Here is a 19033-nt window from a genome sequence, read left to right on the forward strand (position 1 = left end):
ACTTAATTGTTCCATAATTTATTATGGTAAATTTTTTACCTGCGATATGGGAATATGGGTACTAGGTAAACTTAGGCAAAAAAAAAATGATACTTTAGATAACAATCACACATGACGTAAAAATGCTAGAGAATATGAAAACAAAGTGGGTAACGCAGTTCTGCCTTCCTTATAGGGTAAATAGAAGTTTCATTTTTTGGCACACAATCAACGGCACCTGTCATAGTTGTTGAAGTTATTTATTAATAATTATGTTAATTCTACTTTACATTTTCTCAACTTAGTTTTTTATGTTTTAAATCAAATTTGTTTTTGAGAGTAATTCAATATTGTTTTCGTTGATTTCAAGTCGTTTTTTCCCTCAGTGTACTTAATAAGAAACAGTTTGGTCAGTTTTTATTTTCTTGGCTTGATCTAATTTAAACACTTTATCTACAAGCCTTATTTTTTTTTTTCTATCTTGCAAATTTGACGAAGATTAAAAAGCTTTGGTTCTTAGCACCTGGTAACTCTGGGTCTTGCAAGACATGAAAGTGTAGTTCTAGCAATTTGGTACTGTTTTTTGTTTTTTTTTGACAATGAGTTACAAAAATAATGTAAAGAACTCAATGAGTGATGATCGAAATTCAAATGTAAGCAATATGTAAGTAAATATACAAAATTGCTTCACCCCTTAAACTGATGTAAATGTTAACCCTCCTCTCCCTCTGAGAAAATTCTTCTATCAAGTCAATATTCTCTAATGCAAACTATTTTTGAAAATTATTCTGAATTTCTTTGAACGATGACGAATAAAAATTCATAAAAATAAACAAAAGAGCTGATGTCAAAACTTGGAAATAGAAAAATTCGAGATTAATTTATTTATTTTTCAATTTTTTGTATATTTTTCTTAAACTTTACCTAAACAATCTTAAAAAAATTAGAATCGTATTTTATTTTATTGAGTTTTTAATGTTAGATTCGTTTATGCAGTTTCATATACATATAGCCAATTAATTAACCAAACCACAAATTGGCTTGGACATTAAAATCAAGATACAATTATGTTTTGTACAATTTTATTCATTTTCTAAACTCGAAATAACACAAAAATTTAAATTGTCTTAATAGCTTAAGGCAGAGTTAAATACATAGATATATCGTTAAAATTGTCTATATATCGTTTATATTGGCTATTTTAAAAGTGTGAAATATGCAAATTTGATTTCATTTAATGATAACTTCAATTTATAATTATTGACCTCTCCCGATACCAATCAGTGCAAACACCATTTCGATTTGTAAACGAATTTACGATCCAATTTACGTTAGATGCCATTTTTAATAAATCAACATCTTTGCCCCTAGAAAAAACCAAACAACACCAATATCAAAATTAATGATCGAAAAAAAAAAGAAAAAAAAAACTGCAATTTGAATCGGAAAATTTGAACTTTGTTCAAGTCAAGGTTCCTCCAGAATGCTGACCACTAAGCTTTGTACTATACCAGAGTAGGTATAGGTATGTGTAAAAAAAAAAAAAAACAACTTATTGAATGAACACGACCTTGAATTGGTCACACAACAAATTGTTGAGATAAATTTTCAATCCAAAGTTGTTGAAAAGCAAAATAAAAAAGAAAACAAAAGGAATACCGCTTGGGTGTAAAATATTCACGCACTTGTGATTGCGAGAAATCTTTCTGAAATAGGAGCCATATTTTCAACAAAAAAAAAAACAACAATTCACAGAAAGAGATGCTTAAAAGTATTGTGTTAGGTGATAAAAGAATCACGATTTTCTTTTGTTCTCTTATTTTTTTTTTTTTCGCTTTTTGCAAATCAGTGAATGGATATTTAGCTAAAAATAAATCACTTAAAATGCAAATAAAAGCCATGATAAAATCTCTTTCAAGAAATATACATCTAGTAGTATCTGGTATAGAAGAATTGATTGCGCAAGCGGGTGCAACTTTCCAAAAATTTTAGTTACTTTACAAGTTACGACTATGGCAAAAAAAAAAATAACAAGTAGGTATGCAAACGGACCTTGTATATAGCAATTATAAATTCTATCTACTACCAGACACAATAGGTAGAGGCCGCTAAAGGCTTATTATGCATAAAGCTATTTAGAACAATAACGAGTAATTAAATCGCTTAACTCAACCACCTGCATGCTTTTACGCTAACTTCGAGCACATGACTTTTATGATATACCTCTGGTGTGACACTTTAGCTCGTTATTGGATGTTTAACATTAATTGATTGTAACTGGGTTAGTTTTGCGTGTGCGACTAAATCTATGTAGTGTTGTAATTGAGACCGATTTTAATAAGCGGAATTCATGGTTTGTTAATATTTTCAAAGGCTCAATATTAAATTCTACTGATCTCACAAAATTTTGCACAGCATTAATCAAATGTGTAAATATTTTGTATAAGGATATTCCAAAAGAATAATAAATTATTATGATACATGAATATTATTATGTGTGATCATTAAAAACTGTCCTCTTGATGTTATATTTTTAATGACTTTTGAAGCAATAAGGAAGTTAGTTTATGTTCAATTCATATAAAAACCAAAAAAAGCGAAATAATATGACACTTGCAAAAGGGGAACATCAATCAATGGATATGTCGCGTCTGCCTCAAGCAAAGTAAATACACTCTAGCATCGCGGCTGGAACACAAATATTAATGGATGAAAAATAGTGCCGCCTTATATCAAACACTAGAGTGAAATATTTATTTCGATTGAAGTATTCCGCCAAGTGGGTTTGCTCTGTTGGGATAGATAGTGGTTTTATATGTGGGAATGAAAAATGTGTTATTTACATATAAAAGAAATTGATTTATTTAAAGATTATAATTTCTGGTTGGTGCGACAAATTTCAATAAATCAGAGTTCTGTATTAAAATAAATATAAAAAAGAGTCCTTTTTTTATTTTTATACAATTACCGCAGTGCAAGGATTCAGTAGATATGTTGGTAAAACCAGTTTGTTCAAAATATATCCAAAAAAAATGTTTTGACTCAGAATAGACCGAATTAAAACCATTTTTTTAGTACTAATAGCATAAAGCCAAGTTTGGATTTCGAATCAGGTATCTATTTGGGTAACCCATGGCTGTTAACAGATCAATAAAACTTATTTCTTTTACAAATGATAAATGTTAATTTTCATTTATTTGCTTTTAAATTGAATGAATTAAACTAGGATTTCACTATCAACGAAATTGGTCAACGGCGGCGGCGTGACTCTTTGACGTAAAAAAGACCATACAATTTTTCTCAAGTGTGTTATGTCATGTGATAGTCCACAAAAATTAATGTCAACACGTTGACGGTTACGATGACACCCGATCTGACACACTTTTAGGTTTTAAGATGAATGGGTCTATAGTTTAAAGCCAGATCTGAAACACAATTTATAATACCAATTCTTGAGCGTTTGTGCGGTCTATATTCAGAAAATTAATTTTTTTACTCTAGTATGTGTCGGCAAATCATTCAGTCAATTCTCGCATCTTATAGCAGAACAAAAACGTTAGACAATTACAAGACTCATCAATTAACCGAATCGACCTACAGAAAATGCTTCTTATGATATTAAAAACAAAATTCTTTTTTTAACCATGAACTTGGTCCCCTTGGTGTTTATGAAGCACACCCAACTAACAATTTTACTTCCACAAGGGTCTAACGAAGCTGTTTCGATTTTAGAAATATTGCTTGTATACGACCATAGAGAAGCCCATCTGGCCCACCCGAGAAGCTTGATAGGCCTTAGAAGAGTCATACGCAAGCTCTGATTAGACTTGTCGAAGGATTGTGAAAGTCTAAACGAGGTATATCCCAAATAGAATAAAAGAAAAAAAAATATTTTTTTTTTCATTTTTTTTGTACCTATTACATTTTATTTTTTCATTTTCTTCTTTGTTTTCGATCCAGACAAGTTTTGCTTCTGAAATTAAATTTCCAAACACAATTATATTGAGAAAAAAACTTCTTACTTACTTGACGCATTTTGCTGGATTTTAACCACGTACATCCTGATTGATAGTCCGGTACCTTACCCATCGAGCTACTCAGGTATATAATAAAAGAGTTTCAAATTTGGACTAGTTGAAACCAGAGCTTCCTAAGGGCTTCGATTTAACTTCCTGATGAGTTGCACTATCTTAAAGAATATGGTGACCATTTGTGTTTTTTTTTTCAAAGTTATTATTTTTGGTTATTTTCTGTTTTTTTTTTTTTTATCTTGTAAAAAATTATTTAATAAAGACTAAATAATATTATATACTGATTGTCAAACCATGTCATTATTGAGAAGATGAATGAGAATAACTTGTTACTCAAGAACAATTTTTTCTGGAATATCTGAAAAATTCGGTTTTTTTAGACTTTAGAGGTTTCACCCGGATGCCGTCAAGCCCCATTTTTCCGAGTATGCATACTCCCAAATTTTCCTTTCACTTTTACCACTACGCTTCTGAAAAGTAACAATAAGTAAACAATACTGTATCAACTGAGTTAACAATGCTTAAAGTTCATTTAGATATCATTTTCTATTGGTACACTGTGGCGTATACTTAGGGCCGGTTTTTTCACACTCGATTATCTTTTAATCAAGGATTTTTGTATGGAATAATCCTTGATTAAAAGATAATCGACTGTGAACAAACTGGCCCTTACTCTGTTTTACATTTTACAAATAAATGAAATAATTATTTTCAAAATCGGTTCACCATAGGTCCTTGCAATCCAGAATTTTATTGTGTAGATGATATATAATAGAATTTACACATTTTTTAAATAAAAATCAAACTGAAGATTTTAACAAGCACATTTTCGGCAAGGGGTTAACCTTGGATTTTTTTTCCAAAAATCTAAATAAAAAAGTTTTAATTTTTGTACCGTTTTCAATTGAAATTAACTAAGCACCCAGATTTCAGCAAAACTTTTTGATTTCATTCATGAATAAAACTTAAATAGACCTTTCTTTTGATGTCTCACTCGATTAATGTGGAGAAATTTTTTTTAAATTAATTGTTTTGGGAAGTGGTTAACCTAAGATTTTTTTCAAAAATACTAAAATAATATATCTTTGCCGATTTTTTAATACATTTAAACATTCTCACCAAAATAATACTGATTTTTTAACAGTTATTTTTTTCGTATGCAAATTATTTTTATTAATTGGAACCTTAAAAAAATTATTTACCTATTATACCCAACCAATATAATAATTTGTTAAGTTTAAAATTTCTAAAAATATAATTTTTTTAAATAATGTTCCCTTCCCTTATAGTAAATCTTAATTCTATGAAATTCTTAAAACTTAACAAAACTTTGTTTACCCATTTTCTAAACCTATTCCTTTCTTTTTCTTTTAGGCTTACCGATGTACCACTCCAGTAAGTACCTACAATTTATATACTTTTAACGTCGATCATTAACTCTATATTACTCTCATAACAATTTTTGTAACCATGTTTAACCTAAATATTAGTCCATATTCTCACAACAATTATTATTAACTAACATTTATGTCCAATTTGATTTACTTCATCCATAAAATATTTGTATGTCATTTTATTTTAATTAAGTATGAACAAAAAAATGAAGATTAAGGAAAAAAAATATACAGTCTCATATTTAATCCAACACGCTTTGTTAATCCAAATGCAACTTGTTTTTTTTTTATTGCATACAATCTGCCACACTATCCGATACTGGATTACATGTTTTACGCGTTCCAACTTCCATGCTGCATGGCAATTATTATTGTGACACCTTTTTTAAACGTTGCCTTCCTTCCTTCAGAGGTCTCTAATTAATGCGATCCACTTATTTAATCGATTTTGAATTTAGACAGCGTTGAAACTTAAGAAAAAACAAATAATTGCAGTGGATCGAACCTTTAATGACTTTCAATATTTTGAAACGTTCCATGTCGATTAAAGCGTTAATGCGAGAGGTGATTGCCAATATAATTCATACAAAATGATCACATCAATTTTATTGGGAAAATGTAAAATGATGTCCCTTTTTTTGGTGTAATTTAATTTAACAGAGTTTTATAGAAATGTTTATTCTGAAATTCATGAGAATCCATATCCGCAAATCGATAATCCATTTGAGTATTCTCAACTCTCAAGTTACAAGTCTGATTCGAACATAAGCTCTTTAGAACCTAACATAACACCTTTATGCATCACTCATTACATTTCTATATCGTTTTCTTTTCGTTCTTTTTTTCATTCCTCACAGAGAACAACAACTATTAAACATATTCGAAGTAATAATCTCAACATTAGAGGGCAAACTGAAACGAATCGATAACCTTGACAAAGCTGTCGAGCATCTGATGCGACGTGTTGAAGCTCTTGACAATCGTGTAGGTGACAATATAATTAAAACCGATTCAGTGATTACAAAGCTACGTAATCTCGACACCAAGATTTCCTATGATTTCCAAATAACAACACTGCCAACGTCCGATTCCGATGGTGGTGGAACAACTGGAGCACGAAATCCTCGAACTTCAACAAATCTTGACAGTCGACTGGTGCTGCTTGATCAAAAAGTCAGCGATATCGATTCCAAGCTAGAGGGTCTGAAAAATCAAATCGATAATAACTTCCTTCAAGTGGACGATATAAATGCCGAGGCAAGTGAGAAGAAACCAATCAGTATGAATGTAATTGAGATTACTAAAGCAATGAATGCCGAAGTAATGAACCATGTGACGCTGGAGTTGGGTGAATTGCGCGGCACAACTGACAATATCGATAAGAAATTACAATTTCATATAAATATTGTGTCGGAGAATGTTGGCCGAATGTTGCGCATGGTTAGTGATATACATGAAGCTGTTGTCGATCATAATGAACAGTTAAATGCCTTGAATGCGACTACAACAGCCTTGCCATTGATCAAGTCGAGCAAGATTGATGCGCTGGTCAAGCAAATCCGACCGATGGTATCGGTGTCGGAGAAGATGGACGAGGTGTGGGATGTTGTTGTTGGGACAAAAAGTTCGGTAGATCATTTGTTGCCAAAGTCGGATGAACTTTTGACACAAACTCAGAGGCAGGAGAGGGCGATTAGTGACATTCATAATGATCTGAAGACCAAGACTAATTTGATTATTAACAACTTGGATATGGTTGAGAAGCGATTGAAGAAACAAGAGGATGATGTATCGCTGTTGGCACAGAGACCAGTGCCACCTGAATTGCTAATGGATCCTACGATTGATAGACTTGTGGAATATGATCCAAATAGGTTGGGAAAGAGCATATTTTAGTTAAATTACCCCTTTTCCTATTATTATGTAACTTTATATTTTAGGTATTCGGTTATTGAAGAATTTACAGAGCCAATTCCAACAACACCGATTGTTGCATCATCGACTAGCACTACTCCAGTGACTACAACGACAACAGTTGCAAATCCTAGCACAACGACTATTACCTTCCAGAATCAAACATCGGCGAAGCCATTGTCACGGAAAGGCGGCATTATATTTCCCAGTGTGAAAAATAAACCGTCAGTTGTTAATTCAACGTTTTCAACGGATATTCTTACTCTGAAGGATGTTAAAGTGAGTGTTTTCAATTTATTTTTCATTTACCTAAAATTTTTTGATGAAGATGACTTTTAATGTCGTTTTCTATTGACGAATCTCAGAATGAGATTTGTGAATTTGACAGCTGAAAGGGGGGGTGAAGAGGGGGAAATAGTGGACAAATCTCAGATTTCATGATCTATTTGCGTCCTGAGATTCAAAAAAATGACAAAAAAATGAATCTGAGATTCAAGAATCTGATTCTGGATTTTTATCAAGATTCACGCATACAAACACACGCACTTTCACACACACTCCTCTGTTTGACATTTGTCTGAACATTTGTTGTTGTTTTATTTTTTTTATACGCACAGATTTCGCACACAATTACAAAACTAGATTTCATATTCTATTTGCAGTGGAAAATCTGAGAATTTTACACAAAAATCTCAAAAGTCAATAGAAAACGACATAAGATAATTGTGTTTTTTTTTTTTGTTATCATGTTTCAAAAGAATATTGGTAGGTATTCCAATGTCCTAGTCCCCCCAAAAAAAGAATGGAATTTAAAAAAATCATTAATCGCTTCCGAAAAATGATTTTCTTAAATAAAAATTTCGTTGTCTTTGAAAAAAAAGTAGGGAGAGATTAAAAAAACAAAAAACCGTTAAATTGATTTTTGGAAAAAGTTTTTGACCAAAAATAAAGGCCATGGGATTCGTCTTTGAGAAAGTTAAATTTGTTTTAATCAATTTAGAGAGTCTCCGACGAACTCTACACAATAACTTTTCATTATTAGCTTGGGCTTTAGGCTCATTTTTTCGCACATATGATAGAAGTTTAAGTTTTAATGAAGGTCATACATGCCTAAGACTTTAAAAGAGTTGATCAAACCTGAATAATTTTATTTTTTGAAAACAAAATATTTCATACATAATATATGAAAACATAGTTAGAAGAAATAATTGTTTATTATTTCAAATGATCTAGTGCTAGTATACATACATTTATAAAATATGACTTAAATCGTACTTGGTCCTGAGAAAAGTATTTTTTAAAGTTATTTGCGCAAAATTTTAAACGATTAAGTAAATTGCTAAAGCCATTTAGTATGTTAAAAATCCGTATGCTTTTTGGCTTAGTAACTTACTAAAATTGCTTTAGCAATTTACTTAATCGTTTAAATTTGGGAAATGGTTAAATAAATTTTTTTTGTTTTTTTTTTTATTTTTGAGGATTGATTAACTCAAAGCTCAAAAAAAAAATTGAATTTTATGTTTCTTCGATTTTCTAAATTTTCTGCCTCAATTTGAAAATGTTCTTGGAGAGCGTGTTTTAGCTAGACCTGCTACTACTCATAGGTTTTTCCTCCCGCGTATAATCTCTTTACTAGTTTTTCTCAAAAAAATAAAGTTTTTAATTGGAACAAGATGTGGAACAGCAACTTAATTATTTATCTACCGCTTAGGATGACTAATTTGTACTAATAACTTAAATTTAAATTGAAAAGGAAATTAAATATTAATTATTCATTATGAAATTAATATTCATTCAGGTAATGTTAATGGTTGCATATCGTATAGACAGGAAATTATTTTCGGGACACTGTGGCGTATGCGCAACATTCTTTGTATATAAAACTACAGTAGTCCCTCGATAATGTGAACTAATCAAAACAAGGCGTTTTCGGATTTTAGAGGGATTCACATTACTGGAACTTTTTCCAATTGCCATATAACTGATTAAAACATTCTTAAAACCAATGAATATTACAGTTATTTTTAGCTCAGTTTAAGCCTGTACTGAATTAAAAAAAAAAAAACAATAAAATACAAGAAAAAAAAAAACGTTAAAAAACTTCGTATAAAAAGATGTAAAATGTTAGCACAAAAATCTCCAGCCTGCACCTGCTTTCAATATCTTAAGAAATATCAAGACAAATAACAGTTATCCACTTTTCAGACCTATACAAAGATTGCGTGCACGAACGAGAAAAACATGCAAGCTTTTGCAAAGGAAATTCACATTATAGAGTCTAAAAGGTTTCGAAATTCACATTACAGAGATGACAATGAAAATTTTTGGCGATTCACATTTTAGAGAAATTCGCATTATCGGTAATTCACATTATCGAGGGACTACTGTATTTATGTCTATGGCCAATTAATCAAACCATTTGATTTGTAATCATCATTTTTTGATCTTTTAATAATCTTCATAACTGGTTGTTCAAGTTTTAAATCTAAGAAAGGCGTAAAATCAAAGAGCATAAGAACAAAATGTTTAGTACACATATTATAATTTTCCGTTAAGTTAGAATTACCTACATCACAAAATTGTATATTTGTGTTTTTAATACAATGTAAGCCTTTTATTTCCTTTTATTTGCTCTCAAAAACATTTAGATAGACAGTTTTCCAGGTCAGGGTACAAAAAATCATTGAATTGGATGCATAACTGCAATCTAATTTTCTTGCAAAATATAATTTCTGCCAATAAATAAGGGAAATGTAATAATGCCTTCCTTGCTAAAGGAGCACTAATAATGGAAACACCCAGATACTGGATACCTAAAGACTGAGATAAGTAATCGACTTCTGTTAAATGTAGTAACAAATAATAGTCTTTTGTCTAAGAATAAAGTCATAAACAAAGTTTTTACCTTTACTATTAGAAAAGCAATTTCGGTTAACACACACTAGCCCTAGTTATCAGAAATTTACAGCAAATGAAAATCAAATAGATTATATAGCTCTGGAAATTTCGATTAAGCTGTAGGTTAGTGTTCGCATTCGCATTCAAATCACCAACTATTTCTCTGTATCAGAAAATAATAAATAATAAAACAAAGTTAATTTTACTCACAAACAGTGTTGAGAATTTTTTTTATTATTATTTTGTCTTTTTCTGTGATCATTACGTGTAAAATGTATGCGTTTTTGTGTTTTATTTATTTATTTATTTTTTTTTTTTATAGAAATACACTTCTATTTTGTGATGAATATTGTATGAATTTGATTATTTTCTAAAAATTAAATACAAACAACCACTCTCTTCTCCAAAAGGGAGACACACAAATATTTGAAAATGGAAATAAATTTCCATTTCGGTGCAAAAATACTATAAATAAAATCGTGTTGTATAAAATACGTTGTTTTTGTTTTGATTTTGTTTTTTTGTTTTGTAATTACAAAATACAAAGTATTTATTATATAAAAAACCAGAGTATATACCTCTTTTTATATAAAAATAAACAGACGGCCATTTTCACGGAGGTTGGTTTTTTTGATCAGAAAAATTGATATCACACACATTTTTTTATGATATTTTGATATCTCGAGATCGATAAAAATTTCTATAATATAATAATTTCATTTTGTTGATTGTTGTGCTTTTAAAGTTCATCCTTTCGATAGGCTGATTTGCATGTGCATTTGCTTGTTTGTTCGACTTTTTCCATACCCGGCAAAACTACAATTGGCGAAACTAATCTTGTACTCCATTCCTTAAATTAAATTCAGTTACAAAAGTGTTAATTTTGAGTATTCTTTTTTTCTATTCACCTTAAAAAGGGCCAAGTGGTAACAATAAATGTTTTGTGGCATTAAATTTTCCTGAGCAAATGCCCGACCTGCAGCAGCAATTTCCTTTGCTCGTTCATCGTTCTCCTTGGCCCATTTTATTTTCTCCAGAAGATCACTCAGATCTCTCTTGAATGGCACATAATGTTTAAATGGCACAAGCTTGCTATAGAAATGCTCATAGAAAGGCGAGATTTGCTTCAAAACCATAGCATCTCCACCCAAAAGGTAAGGGAATCTATAACTAGCCACGGTTCCATCGATATTTAGCTGGTACTTGTACTGGAAAAGAGAGACATTAATATTTATTTTTTTTATGCAAAAATACGGTAGTACAAAAAAAAAACTTGTCAAAAAGTGTAACAAAAGTTGAAATAAACTCTAACATTTAATTTTCATTAAACAAAAGCGAACATTTGTGTGAACATTTTGGGTTCTTCCTATTAAATAACTTTTAATAAGTTTAACAGAAGGCTGATCAAAACCGAAAACAGATGACAATTTCTTGCATAACATTTCAAAATGAACGCCTTAGAAAAATCGAGTAGACAAAAAATGGTAACGTGATTTTTATCAAATCCCATTCTTATAATATGATATTATCATCAAGAATTTTAACTGTCGCAATTTGACAACCATGCTTTCCCTTAAAACCAGACTTTTTTGACAATACCAAAACGTATATTTTTCCAAAGAACAACGCTTGGCAAATTCAAAAAAATACATTGTTTTGTCTCTTCTTACTTTTCGAACCATTAGCTGTGTTATATTTGCCTCCTGATCCAGATCAGATCATTGTTTTTATAAGCTTTACAACAAAAGCAGTAGTGGAATCGGCTATTGTGATTTGTGATCGGTGATAGTCACAAGCTCCAAATTTGTACTGCGAAAATCATATTTCTCAGAGCAAATTGTTCTTTTGTGATTATCACCGATCACAAATCACAATAGCCGATTCCACCCCAGGATTTTGTTTTGTTATTGTTTCGCAAATAAATACAATGGTCTGATCTGGATCACGAGGAAAATAAAACACAGCTGTTATTACGATTGATTTTGAAAATATTCTATTTAGTTTCAATATTATAGCGTTTCCAACGTGAATAAATGACCTCGTATTTTTATCATTCTTTTGAATTCTTCTGGAACCAATTAAAACTGTTTCATGCTGAAGCAAACAAATTTCAAAGGACTTTTTTATGCTTAATTTAGTATTTGAGTTGTAAGAAGGTGAAATTTAAAATAACTTTCACAGTATATTATAAATAATTAAGAAAAAACTCGAAAAAACTGTTTTGGACTTAAGTTGTTTTAGCAAGGAATAGGATGCATCTCTTTAGCGTATTTTTGTATTATTGAAAATTAATCATAAAAATGTATGCTTCACATGCATTTATTTTGCATGTTTCATTATTTTTAAGGTGGATATTCAAATTCTTTTATCTTTCTTAATAGTGTTGGGTCACCAACCTTATTTCTCTCATTCCAACAACAACAAAATCTGGTACATTTGTTATAATTCTTCTATATTTATGGCAAATATAAATTAAATTGAACTGCACCTGTTGTCAAATAATGCGTGCAAAAACTTCTTTAGTCCCTGGACTTATGTAAGTTGTTTTTGGAAAAACCGTTAAAATTTGAAGGGGAAGGAACGCATCTACCTTTTAACTCTCTACCGCATACTAACCCATGTATGGTTTATCGATTTTATATCGATTTATTTCCGTTATATTGCACCAAATGTCAAAAAGAAAAAAACTATAATAAAACTATGTCTATTTTTTTATAATAAACCGGTTTTTATTAGGTCTGTTTAATGAATCTGATCCGCACAGAAAAGTACAGAAAAGATCCGAAAAGTACAAGTTTTTGTGTTTCATGAAAAAAAAAACTCGCCCAACTTGTTCTACAATCTGTCATTTTATGTTTCATGAAGTTTTTCAGCACAGAAAAGTTCAAGTTTTTCTGCTCCTACTTTTGGGGTAGAGCAAGTGAGTGAAAAGTGTCAATTGTCAGTTGTTTGTTTGATTGTGTTAAAAATAAGAAAAAATAATATTGAAAAAGTGAATTTGTTAAGAGTTTTTGAATAATATAAAAAAATAAAATACGGGAATATTAAAGGCTTGGCCACACCGGAGGGTATGCGGTAGAGGTACGGGTAGCGGTAACGATATTTGTATGAACAAAATTCCACATCTGAACGTTGATATGTCAGTTTGAAATTTTTTTCATACAAGTACCGTTACCTCTACCCATACCTCTACCGCATACCCTCCGGTGTGGCCAAGCCTTAAAAGTGCTATTAAATCATTTATTTCAATAAGAAATCATTTCAAGAAATAATTTTTGAATTTAAAATTTGGCAACTGATTGACAACTGTCAATCTTGTTAAATACGAAGTTGAGCTTTTTTGTTTTTTCTTGTTCTGACAGTATTTACAAACTTGTGCTGCTCTGATCTTTTCTGTCCTAGATTTTTTTCATTAAACAGACCTATTATCAGTAAGAGAGTGCTGATTCTGAAATAAACTCGTTGTTTCAAGAGCATGTGTAAAGTGCAAATCAGTGAATAAAAGAGTGTACTTTTCAAGTGGTTTTTTTAATAAAGAAGTTAGTTGCATCCAATTAAAAATATGTTTCGTATGTATTTATTATACTTTTATATGTTTACGAAGTTCGTTTTTTGTTCACCATATCGCACCCTCAGTGCAAAAGAGCGATAAGTCAAAAAATGACATTTTTGAGATAATGATGAGGAAATGTTGCTTTTTAAATTACCTTTCTTTTGAAGGGCTTGTTGTTAACGTAAACGAAAAATTCGAAAGATTATGACTGTTTTTATCCAATTCCTACTATATTAAAAGTCAAACTCTTTCCTAAATTAAACAATTTTAAAAAATAAATTTATTAAAACTACAAAATAAACATAATGGTTCTTGTAATAGAGCTTTGACATTATGGAAATTGCTGTCCCATGGAAAGTTATAGGGGAAAGTTTAGAGTCAGTATGTATTTTGCAGAAGCGTTTTCTCGAAATGAACTTTTTTGAGTTCTCGCTCTTTTGCACTGAGGGTGCGATATATGGGTTATCATGCGTTGGTGACTTACATTACTGATTTTTGTGGGATTTTTATTTTTTTTTTGTAAAATGAATTCGAAGACTTTCTATAGAAAAAATAAGTGTGTAAATGCTATAACTGGTGATGGCTTTCGAAGTGATGACGATGTAGCTTCAGATTTTGGCTCTTTTTAACATCAAACAAGCCCTATCCGAGCACTTATGCAAATCTGTAAAACCTACAATGTCACGAAAAATAGGACGACCTTCAACTTTGGCAGGTGATCAAAGCAGAGATGGAACAAAACAGAGGTGAGGGAGTTATACAAGTCACGGAAGTCCATCCCCATTTTATATCACTTCGTTCATAATTCATGCAGTAGAGGGTTAAGAACGATTTTCAGCAAAAAAAAATTTTAATAGTTTTTATTGGAGCATGGGTATGAATTAAATTTATAACCATAATTTCAAAAAGTTTTGAATCAAGATTTGGTATGTTCCAAAATGCATTCCAAGGAAAAGATGCACAATCAAGAAACAAATTCATTCTAATTGATGTTTTTATAATCTCTAAAAGAATATTGGGTTCTGAGGTGTCACTAAAAGGGTTTTCATAGATAAGAAAAGGAAGATCATTATAATATAATATGAAAGAATTCTAATCAAACCAGTCATTGCAATGTCAAGCAAGCTAGGTTCAGTGTTTGGATTTTGTCCAAAAAAAAAGAGAAAATATATTAAGTTTGTTGTCTTACTTTAAAGAAATCCATAAATGAAATATGCGCAACAGTTGGTCCATATTTATCCTCCTCATCGCGGAAGAAAAAGAAATTCGTAATCGATGCATTAATGAGATCAGGATGTTTCCTAGCCAAATCCAATAGATCCAATCGCTCTCGACGTGAATCCCTTCCACGCCAAAATGCCTTAGTTTCCTTACTCTCCCATGGATAGTTCTCCCTTTGAACAGACAACATATCCAAACTAACTCTTCCCATACTTTCCAAAGTCGATTCAGTCAAATCATATGTCGGCAAAACAATATCATGAGAATCATCACTGCCACACCAAGAAAATATCGGATATGGCCCTGAAGTTCTTTGCTGTCCACCCTTCTTCGACAATGGCCAATCACCAAGATTCAAATAGAACTCCATATCGGGGAGGATAGCCATTCTAGTCAACGAAAGCAATGTAGCATCCATAAACATCTTGAAACCTGTATACTTTCCATAACACTGTCGATAGATTCCCTGATTCTTAACAACATAATGACACAGTGAAACACTGTTTGGCATATTGTAACGTTTCAAAAGATTGTCACGAATCGCAGAGAAGTTAACTCGTTTAAATGAATGCAAATCCCATTCAATTTGTTTGTCACTCCGTGGACAATCATTATTCATTAGCCAAAGGCTTAAATCCTGAGGACAATTGCATTTCTCTGAATATGCAGTCTCTCGAGTGTAATAAGGCGATGCGGCTACATGAGAGCCATTGTACTTAATTTCGATTTCCATATTATCACACCAATCGGCAATTGTGTAGCGGACGATGGCGGAGCCATCGCCACGGTCGATTGTGTTGACATTACTGCGGCATTTGCCGTGCGGAGAGTTTCCTTTAATATTTATTACAAATTGTTGCTGTGGTGAATGGACAAAACTGAGAGAAGACATTAATATATAATAATCTTGGAAAAAATGTTCTTACTTTTTGCCATTTTTATCAACAGCTTGAATGAAAAAATATCTCGCTGGTAGGACAATTTGATCGGGTTTTAAACCGGGTCCCCAAACAAGTGTTTTTTCGGGGTCAACAATTGGCGATTCAGAGTTGACGTGGACAAAATACAATAAAAGTAAAATGTATTTAAACATTTTATATAGAATTTTTTTTTTTTTTAAATAAAATCAGAAAATACTCAAGGGATAATTATAATTATTATTGAAAAAAGAAAAGAAACAAATTAACCGGGCTTGGAGGAGGAGTGCGAAATATATTTTTCTGTCAGTTGTCAGATTGACATTTCAGGGTGTAAACAAAAATGTAGCTGTCAAAAATGATTGAAATTTATATAAGGGTGTGTGATAAGTAAGTTTGAGTGGATTTTAAAACTTATTGAGTGGAATAATTTTTGTAATTATTTGTACGAGTTGGTTAAATTGGGCTTAAATACAATTGGGGCTGCATTTTTAATCCTCTAGTGACTAAAGAGTTGATTTACGTCACAAAATTTCGCGGTTGAGGTCACTTGAACTTATATTGGACTTTTAGATGTACATACTTTTAGGCCGTGTGCGAATTGCGTTAAAATGTTGGTTAAAATTTGACGTTTGGTTAAATTTTGACACTAGCGTGGTAAATAAAATGGGTTAAAACTTACCCAGCTGCGGAGCAGGGTAAAATTTGACACTAGTGGTTAAAATTTGACGTTTCTCAAGATAGAAAGATCAAGATAGATTTGAAATTATTTTTGTTATAAATTATAAAGCCTGGTACGCTGCTCGCGCTAAATTTTATCTCCCATACAGATTATCGAAAATTTTTAGCCGAGATAAAATGGATCCCATACAAGTTATCGATAACTTGTATGGGAATTTTATCTCAAGCCTGGTACGCTGCTCGCGCTAAATTTTAGCCGAGATAAAATTCCCATACAAGTTATCGATAATTTGTATGGGATCCATTTTATCTCGGCTAAAAATTTTCGATAATTTGTATGGGAGCTAAAATTTAGCGCGTAAGGTCCATTTTCTTCACTCGGAGTTGAACATAACTTGAGAATTTTTAATATAAAAATTCTCAAGTTTTGTTCAACTCCGAGTGAAGAAAATGGACCTAAAAGTATTAATACAAAGGACTTCCTCAAGTTATTGTTCATCTTGAAAATGTACAAATTGGTTGTTTGTTTTTTATTTTTTATATTTCTATTTTGTTGGCAGCTAGTGAGCTCTGAATAAGTGTTCGAAGACTGAATTAAAAATGTCTTTTTGATAGTAATGAATTGGAAAATTATCGATTAAAGCCTGGTACGCTGCTCGCGCTAAATTTTAGCTCCCATACAAATTATCGAAAATTTTTAGCCGAGATAAAATGGATCCCATACAAGTTATCGATAACTTGTATGGGAATTTTATCTCAGCTAAATTTTAGCGCGAGCAGCGTACCAGGCTTAAAATAAAGAAAAGAATGTGAAATTGAGAATTTCTTAGATATTTATACTAGAATATTTAACTTTATATATTTTCAGCTGGGTTTTGTTTTAAAAAATAATTAATTGAATAAATGAAAAACCATTTTTGAGGGTAATTTTGTTTTATTTTGAGGGAATTTTGATCAAAATAGTGCCAAGAAAAAAGTCCCATTAAATACATTTTAACCCAATTCGCACAGCAAAAAAATAAATTTGATCGATTTTTTAACCAAACGTGAAATTTTAATCGTGGTTGAAATTTTAACCAACATTTTAACGCAATTCGCACACGGCCTTAAATTAATTTTTTTTTTTGGTAAATTATCGATAAATTGTATGAAAAAAATTACAGTTATCGATAAATTGTATTAAAACTTTGTTGCCGACGATTGAAGTATTCAATTGCTGGTTTGGTTCTGCTTCTATAAGGCATTTTGTGGCCATTTTGATCCTATTTGGGATATTTATGAAACGGTGTAAGCTCAGCTAACTACTTAAGCCTAGTATGCAATTCGCGCTAAATTTTAGCTCCCATACAAACTATCGCAAATTTAAGCCGAGCTCAAATGAATTCCATACAAATGATCGATAACACAATTGCACATATTGCGATATTGCACAATTTTGTTTATGTTTTACGTGCTTTTGATCATAGAAAAAGGATCAATTTCACTATAAAATAAAGCCTGGTACTTCGCCTGGCAGCTCGTGCTAAATTTTAGCTCCCATACAAATATCGAAAAATTTTATCTGAGCTAAAAAGGATCCCACACAAATTATCGATAACTTGCATGGGAATTTTATCTCGGCTAAAATTTAGCGCGAACAGCGTACCACCCGACAAACAATTTTGGTTCTATAAAGCTTTACAGATGCAATTGTTGCTTCTGTAAAGCATTATAGAAGCAAAATTGTTAGTAGTGCAGGCTTTAAGAAGGAAAAAATCTAATAAATATGCCTGAAAATGTTTATTAAAAAAACTATTTTAGAAATATGCATTTAAGTGTAATTTAAACTTTTTTTACACGAATGATGGACAGAAAGTTGGGTGCGCATGTGTTCATTATGGTTACAGTTCGTTTCATTTAAACATAACCTCAGTTCTATATAAGTTGGGCTGAGAACTTTTCATCTTGCTCTCATACATACCCTACAAGCAATTTTGCTTCTATAAAGCTTTACACAAGCAACTATAGTAGCTGTAAAGCTTTATAGAAGCAAAATTGTTAGTCGGGTATATGTAAATACCAATTTATATTGGAATGGGAACTAGGTCCTGAGCAAATAATGTGTTTAAGAGGAGGTAAAGACAGTTTCCTATAAGTATTGTTATTGTTATTTTTGTTATTTATTTCCTTAATATAAATAAACAGGCTTAATGGCGAACATTTATTTACACACTAACTTATTTTTTGCCTTTACTCGACCTATGCGGTTATGGGTTGTGGCCAGGCCAAAGGTAATTTTTGAATAATCGAATTTTGGAATAGAGACAATTCAGTTTTTAAGAAACTTGATGTACCTATGGAAAAGTTTTATGAAAATATGTTATTTGTGCAAAGATATGAAGTACAATAAGAAACTTAAATCTAAATGATTTCAAACCAATATATGTAATTCTAATATTGCAAATG

The 19033-nt window shown here is 31.2% G+C and overlaps 2 protein-coding genes across 2 annotated transcripts in view; one reads left to right on the forward strand and one right to left on the reverse strand.

Annotated features, from left to right (window-relative positions):
* The window catches only part of LOC129915261 (uncharacterized), a 122152-nt gene that overhangs the window by 100852 nt on the left and 2267 nt on the right, over nt 1-19033 (forward strand). The window contains exons 3-5 of the mRNA XM_055994750.1: nt 5385-5405; nt 6262-7278; nt 7345-7597. Of these exons, the coding sequence (XP_055850725.1) occupies nt 5385-5405; nt 6262-7278; nt 7345-7597 (1291 nt within the window). The remainder of the gene's footprint in view (nt 1-5384; nt 5406-6261; nt 7279-7344; nt 7598-19033) is intronic.
* LOC129915269 (protein O-glucosyltransferase 2-like) lies at nt 10464-16206 on the reverse strand. The gene is made up of 4 exons (XM_055994759.1): nt 15917-16206; nt 14959-15868; nt 11125-11424; nt 10464-11066 (listed from the first exon to the last, which is right to left on the reverse strand). Exons 1-4 carry the CDS (start codon nt 16081-16083, stop codon nt 10956-10958), a joined length of 1488 nt encoding a protein of 495 aa, XP_055850734.1. The 5' UTR covers nt 16084-16206; the 3' UTR covers nt 10464-10955.

This window comes from Episyrphus balteatus, chromosome 1, assembly GCF_945859705.1.
Source record: "Episyrphus balteatus chromosome 1, idEpiBalt1.1, whole genome shotgun sequence".
NCBI classification, from domain to species: Eukaryota; Metazoa; Arthropoda; class Insecta; order Diptera; family Syrphidae; genus Episyrphus; species Episyrphus balteatus.